The sequence below is a fragment of the Phyllostomus hastatus genome, unplaced genomic scaffold (genome assembly GCF_019186645.2).
Source record: "Phyllostomus hastatus isolate PE091 unplaced genomic scaffold, TTU_PhHast_1.1 phas_scaffold_182, whole genome shotgun sequence".
NCBI classification, from domain to species: domain Eukaryota; kingdom Metazoa; phylum Chordata; class Mammalia; order Chiroptera; family Phyllostomidae; genus Phyllostomus; species Phyllostomus hastatus.
Genome location: NW_025334013.1, coordinates 16,931,688 through 16,940,323, shown reverse-complemented (window position 1 = coordinate 16,940,323; position 8,636 = coordinate 16,931,688). Strand labels below are relative to the sequence as shown.

Genomic DNA, 8,636 nt, shown 5'->3' with positions numbered 1-8,636 from the left:
GACCATGTGAAGACCTCCTAGAGATTTCTGCCAGTTCTCGGGCTATGTTCTCATGGCCACTGTCCTGCTTCTGCTGATTTTTTGCAGCTGTTGCCTTTGTTTCTGACCTGGAATTGAACCAAATGAGGGACAAGGGAGGGAGAATATTTCCCCCTGCTTCCAGAGCAACCGTGTGAGCGGGACTTTTGCTAAAGACACAGCACACAATGGAAAGTAGCACAAGAGACATTCCTGTTCTTAAAAGCCCCAAGGCCGCCCTGACACTGAGAAGGTTCTCACGTTCTCACAGCCCTTAGCTCCACACAGGGCCCAGCCACCGCCCTCCCTTCCCCTCCTTGCCTCCCCCTACACACCCCTCCTTCCCAGGCTCCTTAGAGGAATCACTGAGGGTTTTGAGCCTCAGAGGCAGAGAACCTGCTGGCCAGGCGGGGTAACCCCCAGAAGACATCCAGAGGCACCAGTTTGGGGGACAGGGGTTTAGAAAACTCCAGGAAGACAGTATCTTTTAAAGGAGTTTAATTTCATCTCCTCAGATCCTGGGAAAGCGACCATGTCCTTCACTGAGGGTGCTCAGGGAGGCCCAGTGACAGGGGGAGAGGGGACTCCCTTGGATGTCCGAGCATTCTGAAATCTCCATTTCTAATGCACCTGGAGGAGTCCGGAGGGAGGTGCTGGTATTTAGAATGCTTCCTTCTCGGGAGAGGAGACTCTGCATTGTTAAATAAAAGGCCCTTCAGTTCCAAGGCCCCTCGTTGGGTTTGGCCCAGCAAAGGCAGCCTGGTTGGGAGTTTCAGAGGAGGGGCTGGGAAGGGCCAAAATGCTCTCACTGTTGCTGGAGTCAAGAGCGAGCACGGGAAGGCCCTGAAGGAAGGAGGGAAGGTGGAAACTGAGCCAACAGCTGGAGCAGGCAGCTCAGCCAGGGCAGCAGGGAAGGGGTGGGGTGAAGGATGCATGAGGACCTGGTGGCCACAGCACAGGGCTGTCCCAGTGCCACTAGTAGTTGTGTTCTGAGCAGCGCTATCACTCCCAGAGACCCACACATCTTCAGTGAAATTCTGCTCACAGAGCAGCCTGCTATTCATGGTTTCTTGGGAGAAGAAATGGGCTGCATCCTACACCTGAGTCAACTCCAGGCTGGAAATAAAGGGAACAGCTGCCACAATTCAGCAGAAGCAGGAAACCAGAGCCCCAGGATTGTAAACCTGAGAAATTGCAGAGGTCTGGGGGACGGTGAGGGGTGGGGTCTAAGCTAACCTTATTTCAGTCCCCGTGAGCTGGAAACCTGCAGCTAAGCCTGGGTTTTGCCATCGCCATCAGGCTGGATGCCCCTGCTTTCTTGCCACAGAAGTCTGTTTTGTTCAGGTGAGAGGGTGGAGGTAGGGGGGCACTATGATTGGTCAAAGATAATTATATGTGTTTCCACGCCCCTCTGCTGTGATTGGGTTGGGGTAGGCATGTGACTCTGTTCTGGCCAATGAAACAGAAGGGAAAGTTCCCCTTGGGGGCTTTTGGGAAGGACTTTCCTCTCTAATAAAAGGAGAAAGGGGATTTAGGGCAAGCCCTTTCCCAGCTTTCTTTCCTGAGATACTGTCTGTGGCAGAGCAGCTGAGCTGTTAAAAGTGGAGGCTTCAGAATCAGGGTTAAAGACATGAGCCTGCCTCTGATTATCTGTGTGATCTTGAACAAGTTTCTTGAACTTTCTGCCTCCTGTTCCTCCTCTGCAAAATGAAAATAACAGTGCTTTCCTCATAGGGTTGTTGTGAAGATCAAATGAGTGAATACGCCTAAAATGTTTAGAGAGTTCTGCCACACTGTGAGCACCCGATACATGGTAGCTGTTATTCTTTTGTTCTCTATGGATATGATGCTGTATTCCTAGAGAACAAAGCCATCTTTCAGCCATGAAGTAGGGACCCTTGACATGGAAGATGGAAAGACAGAAAGGAGTATTGATTCAAAAACATTCTACCTCAAGACCTCTGAAGATAATAATAATCACTTCTCAGCCTTTTGACTAAGATCAAGTATGAATACAATAAAACCCCCAACTCTTTAGGCAACTTTTAGTTGAGTGTTGTTACTTGCAACCTAAAGCATCCCAACCAACTGGTACATTTGCTTGATGACCTGTATTGATTTATGAGGATAAAGAAAACCATCTAGTACATGGGAACACTCATACTTATTGATGGGAATACTCACCAAGGAGACAAACTGGCATTGATTGCTGGTTAATCTCAAATATTTAGTTTCTCTTTCTTTCTTTAATAAAAAGAACTGCCATAGTTTAGCTGGGCACATGCTGCCTAGCTAGAAACTATATGTCCTTTGTAAGTAGGTGAAGCCGTATGCCCAAGTTTGAGCCAAAGGAATGTGAATGGAAGTGATGTGTAGGCTACATCCAGGTTTGGCCCCTGAAAGGACTGGGCAGGCCCTCCCCTCACTCTTCTCTCTCTTTGCTGGGGGGAAGATAGCAAGAGCTGGAGCAGTCACCTTGGATCCAGAGTTGGAAGAGCCATTTTGTGGGTGAGCAGAGCAGATCCACCAGCCCTGAGCCACCTGCTTCTCACCTCTTACATATACGAAAAAGAAACGATCTTGTTTAAATCACTGCATTTTTGGATCGCTCCCCTACTGCAGATCTCTGAGGTTACAGAGTATCAAGTGGAAAGAGTGGCACCGAAATACTGTTCTGTGGTTAGTACTGTGACCCTATGTATCAGTTAGCTATTGCTGCATAACAAAACACCCAAAACTTAGGACTGAAAACAATGATTTGTTATTTCTCATGATTTGGTGGGTTGATTGCCTTCTTATGCTGGCTTTTCCAGGGATTGTTTGTGCAGCTGCATTCACTTGGAGGAATGAACCCAGCTGAGGGCTGGATTCATCTGGGACAGTGGGATCGCTAGACCTCCCTCTCCAAGTGGTATTACATCCTCCAGGAAGATAGTCCGAGCCAGGTTTTCTCACATAGTGGTTCCATTGGAGTTTCAAGAGAAAGTCCCAAAGGACAGCACTCATTCAATCTTTGTTTGTGTCATGATTGCTGATACTTTATTGGCCAAAGTAAGTCACATGGCCAAGCCAAGAATCAACATGGAAGGATATAGATACCAGGAGGCTTGATTCACTGAGTCATTTGGGTAACAATCAACCTCACCCTCTCATGCCCCATGAATTTTGGAAGCTCATTAAGGATAATTAGAAATCCTAGTGCAATGCTCATTAGGACCATCTGCACAGGGACTAATTACCCCCTAGGAACAGGAAAAATTAAAATTCATTCCCTTATTTGGCTATCACCTAGCTTCAAAGAATTGTTTCAGGTTGTTTATGTAAATACAAAAGGGTTTTAAATGATAACATTTAAAAGGAGTATCGGGAGAGAATCACAACAGAAGGAACGTCAAGGCAGGAACAAAAGAAAAAGGCGGACCAGGAGGAGGGTCAGAACCAATGTGCATGGCCCAGGGGGCTGTGCTCCTGCCAGGAGAGGGCACGAGGGTCTCAGGAGAGTGCTGGGGCAAGATCAAGGGGTGGTCAGGACTCACAGTGCCCTTGGCGGTCCTGGGATCTGTCTCCTGCTCCAACAGGGTTTGGACGGAACAGACCTAGGGACGCTGCTTCTTTCTGACTACCCTCCAGACTCTTTTCTAGTCACCACCTTTGGAACCGCCTCAGCCATTGCAGCCTCCGAGACCAGCCAACACTGTTTTTGACCCTAATTCTTCATTGCCAGCAACCATGAACTCCCACATTCTTCAGAATTACTCCAACGAGGTGGAGGCGTGCATCAACCACCTGGCCATCCTGCCTCTGCAGGCCTCCTGCACCCACCTCTCTCTGGGCTCCTATCTGCACCGTGACGATGTGGCTCTGCGGGGCGTGGGCCACTTCTTCTGCGAGTTGGCTGAGCAGAAGCACGAGGGCGCCATGGAAGCCACCTTGGCCTCAGAGAAGAACCTGACCCAGGCCGGTTTGGATCCATATGCCCTGAGTTCTGTCCGCACAGACCCGCATCCCTGTGACTTTCTGGAGAACCATTTCCTGGGTGAGGAGGTGAAACTCATCAAGAAGATGCACGACCACCTGACTCTGACATCCACCGGCTGGGCGGCCCCCGGGCAGGGATGGGTGAGTATCTGTTCAAAAGGCTCACCCTCAAGCATGACTAGGATGCCTTTGGAGCCCAGAGGCCTTTTAGGGGCCCCTCTGCAGTTCCCTGGCATCTGGCTTTTGCCTGAGCCTCTCCCCGAAACCACTAGATACCCTTTTAACCACCCTGGAACCCTCTCCCATGCATTGGGCCAAATGGAAACAATTAAGTTTTTGCAGCAAAAAAAAAAAAAAAAGGAAGGAAGGGAGGAAGGGAGGGAGGGAGGGAGGGAGGGAGGGGTCAGGGCAACCTTCCCCTATGTTCCACTTCTGGCTGAGTCCGTTTTAGTCCCTGGCTTCCAAAAGTACCTCAGCTGCTCCAGGCTGGCAGAATGAGGTGGGGTCAAAGTCAGTGGGTCTGAGGGTCTCCCTATGATCCCAGACTGGGCTGTCCCTAAGAAATGGGCGCATCTAGCCGAATGCTGAAGGTGCTGTTGGAAGAGCTATGTCAGGCTGGGACGCACTTCATGCTGCCTCTGGTCCTAGCTGCCCACATGCAGAAACTGGGGGAACAGCGAGGAGCAAAACGGGAGGAGAGCTGCTGAGGGGAGGTTAGCAGGGCCTGCGCGGGTGGGCGTTATCTCCATGCCTCTTCAGAGGCAGCCCACCACGGCCTGGAAGAGAGGCTTCAGCTGACTTAAATAGTTCTGGGAGGCAAGAAATCTCAGTGATTGAGGTTCATATTTCTGAAGATTTACCTGAGGGCTGATGTGAGAGCCAATCTCCACTGTCCCTAGCAGTCCCCACCTCCTGTGGATCGGGTCCTTGTATAGGCCCCTCCCACTTTAAATAGGGCTGCCCTGGGGGACCAGTGGGATATGGCAGGGGAGATGGCAGGTGATTTTCAAGGCTATGTCATTAACGACGTGGCTTCGGCCTCACTCTCCTGGGTGGGGAAGCCAGCGCCACGTGGTGAGCCTACACAGGCAGCCCTATGGAGAGGCCCATGAGGCGAGGACTGAGGCCGCCTGCCAGCCACCAGCACCCACTTGCCCGCCACGTGAGTGAGCCACCGTGGGAGCAGGGACTGCAGTCCTGACTGACATCTTGACCACATCTTCCCGGGAAACCCTGAGTCAGAACCACTAGCCACCTGCTCCCAGATTCCGATCCACAGAAGCTGTGTGAGAGAATGAAGGTTTATCATGGCCAAGTCCGGAGGCGGTCAGTGGCCTAGCAACAGATAACTAGCAGCACTGAGGATGAGCATGTCCTGGACTTGGAATGTCTGTCCAGAAAGAAGTCGCAAAGGGTGACTCCGATCACAAAGGATAAAACTTGGTGGCTGAGACTTGCCTCAAAGGGATCAAGGGCCCCAACGACAGCCATGCAGACGCCCCCAGCTCCCCCATCCAGGCAATAAGAGGAGGGGGCTCCTCTGCCAGCTGAGGGAAGAATCCCAAACCCTTGGAAACAGCTGCCAACTTCCGTGTCCTCTTAGGGTACGTCCTGCTTCATCGTCCTGCAGGCCAAAATAAATTGACAACCCCTCTGATATTCAAAATACCAGGATTTCTGAGTGCCCATCCTAGAGGCCTCTTCTTCTCCTGAGGTCATTCCAAGGATCCCAGAGTCTTTGGATCTACCAATCTGAAGGAAGCCATCTTGATTAGATTTTCCCAGTAAAGGAAAAAACAAAACAAAACCCACAAACAAACCAGAAAAGCTGGTCTAGGCCACAGAGGACACCCAGTTCCCAGCTGCACAGCCTTCCCCAATCCAGCAGTTTCAGCAGTTTCTCAGAGCATACCTGAGGAAGCAAAGTATCACCTTCACAAAACACCCAGGGGCCCGTCCTAGGACTGACTCAGGGGTGTCCCAATTTGTTAGAGCAACGAAACCCAGGCCATTGGTACAAGCTGCCCCGGACTGCTGAGTCAGGATGCATGCTTCCCGGGAAGCAAAGGGAGACTCCGGCTTGTGCTAATAGCAGGGGACTTCTCCTGTCTGGACTTGCCATTTCCCTCAGGGAAAGGTAGGCTTCTGAGGGTTTATGATTCTTCTTCCCTTTTCTGCCTTCTAATTTTCCACGTGCTCTTCGCCCCACTACGTCTGCTTCACCCCCAGCACCTCTCACTGCTTGCAGACCCACGGTGCTCAGAGACCTTTACCCCCAGGATCCACTTCCCAAGTAGTCCCACTCTTTTCTCTCAAAGATTCCTCTTTCTGGAAAATGCTGATGGGCTTGGCCCTTGCACCGTCCTCTGGTGACCTCCGTCCTCCTGATGTCACAGTCATTGTGTAGTGAGGGACACGGGCTCTCGCCCAATCTCACTCCCCACCTGCCAGGAAGGGAGCGAGGTTTTCTTCCACAGTCCTGGGCTCAGCACACCGGGAGGGGCCAAGGAGCTGGGGTAGGGCACTCCTGGGGATCTCTGCCCAGTCCCCAGTGGGACAAATGCACCCTTGGGTGGCCCCACACCACAGCCCCCACGGCCACTTGTGTCCCAGCCCAGATCTTACCACCACAATGGCTTTCAGGACTTGCCCTCCCGTCTCCATCCCTGGGCCAGCTCCCCCCGTCCCGGAGCGGGGGCCTAGCTGAAGAGGGAATGGGGTCACTCCAGAGAACCTTGTCTGCCGAGCTGGGGTGGGACTGAGTTTGCAGTTATTCCCAGTACATTCTGGGGACTTTCTGGGAAGAGCTGGGGAGGTGCTTTATGCTCCAGCCCTCTGTGAGTGTGAGCTTATAGGAAGGCCAGAGAAATGGCGAGGTGCAGGGGCCATGCCTCAGCCATCCTCGGCCTCAGCATTGTCAGGGTACAGCCAAGGGGGGTGGGGGCTCGGCCTTCCCACCCACACACCACCGCAGAAGAGGAGGAGTCTGCTTTCCCACCTGCGACGTGGGAATAATAAGGAGATTATAGAAGTAATGCCTTTGTTCAGCCTCTGATGAGGTGAATTTTCCAAAGGGAGCCGACACACTGGTAGGCAGGTCAGGCTTGGGGTGAAGTGAGACCCTGAGATTTCAGAGCTCAGCCTCAGAGAGGCGGCTCTGAGTCCTGGCAGCAGAGCCAGGCAAGCAAAGACAAGGACTGATTTTTTGGCGCTCATAAATCTGTCTAGAGACCCTCAGGAACATGATTTGTGTGCCTGGCCACGTTTGTCGAATGAAAAAGTGACTGAATAGGTGAATGACGGAATTCACGGTTCTAGCTGAAATCACTTGGGGAAATGGCACTATGAAATTCTGAAATCATAAAATCTGACTCCTAGAGGTCAACAATGGTGGAAAACTGGGACCTGCCCTTCAGCCCCCAGCCCGGGAACCCCTTGTGGTGCTGCTGAGATTTGCCTCAGCGCCACCTGCTGGCGGGCACGGACTCTGGCCAGCTCCTACTAGAGCTGGGAGTCTGTCACCTGGATGGCAGAGGAGATGACAGAATGGGGACCAGTCTCTCTCCAGGAACAGCTTTTAACTGACTTATTCGGAGGACCAGTCAAGAAAACATAGCAAAGCCTTGGAAAAGGCAAAAGAGATTCGTGTGTTTCCTTTCAGAGGAGGGCTGGGTGTCGGCTGAGTGTCCTCTGAAGACGACTTGATTGTTTAAGGGTGAGTGAGACTGATCACCTTTGACTGACTTTGTAGCTCCATAGGAACAGAGGTAACTTGTTCACAACAGAAAACAATGCGAGCGATTCCTGTCCCTAACGGTGCCAAGGGATCCTGTCCAGTAGAGAATGTTAACACCTGAAGCCAAAGTCTCATTCAAACCATTTTCAACAACTTGCTGATTCCTTGTCAGTAAACGAGCTGAGGAAAATCTTTGACGTGTGTTTACTTTTTTTATTTGTATGAGGGTCAAAATTTTACCTTTTTAAAAGAATTGATTTGAGAGAGAGAGAGAGAGGCATCAATCTGTTGTTCCACTTTCCTCTGCATCCACTGGGCGATCCTTGTCTGTGCTCCGACCGGGGACCACCCAGGCAATGTTGGCGTACCGGGACAACGCTCTAACCAACTGGGATGCCCGGCCAGGGCCAAGATTTTACCTTTTTAAAAATTACACTCGAGCAGATCCTTGGCCCCCAAGGAAGCTACATTCTCTCACACCTTCCTTCCCTTTCTGCCCCTCACCTGTTCAGGAGGCACCAGCAACAGCATCCTCTGGGTCGCCACCGTGCCCAGCACAGACTTCAAGGACACGCTGCCCTACAGCCTCTTCCTCCAGACTTCTGGCTCCTGAAGGCGGGGTCAGGTCTGACTCTCACTGGACCTGCAGAGCTCGGTCAATGCTTTTGAATGAATGGATGAATGTAGTTAGTTTGGACCACACTTCACAGCTGAGGAAGGAGCCTGGTAAACAGGAAGCCAGATATACATGGGACATAACACTTCTTTTTTTTACTTTATGTTTATTTTACTGAGTCTATTGGAGTGACATTGGTTAATGAAACCATGCAGGTTTCCAGGGTACGGCTCAACAAAACATCACCTGCCTACTGTGTCGTGTGCTCACAGCCCACCATCAAGTCTC

The 8,636-nt window shown here is 51.4% G+C and overlaps 1 protein-coding gene across 1 annotated transcript; it reads left to right on the top strand.

Annotated features, from left to right (window-relative positions):
* The first annotated feature begins 3,747 nt into the window (after positions 1–3,747).
* LOC123831708 (ferritin light chain-like) lies at positions 3,748–8,345 on the top strand. Its single transcript, XM_045858828.1, has 3 exons — positions 3,748–4,137; positions 7,748–7,763; positions 8,245–8,345. Exons 1-3 carry the CDS (start codon positions 3,748–3,750, stop codon positions 8,343–8,345), a joined length of 507 nt encoding a protein of 168 aa, XP_045714784.1.
* The last annotated feature ends 291 nt before the right edge of the window (positions 8,346–8,636 follow it).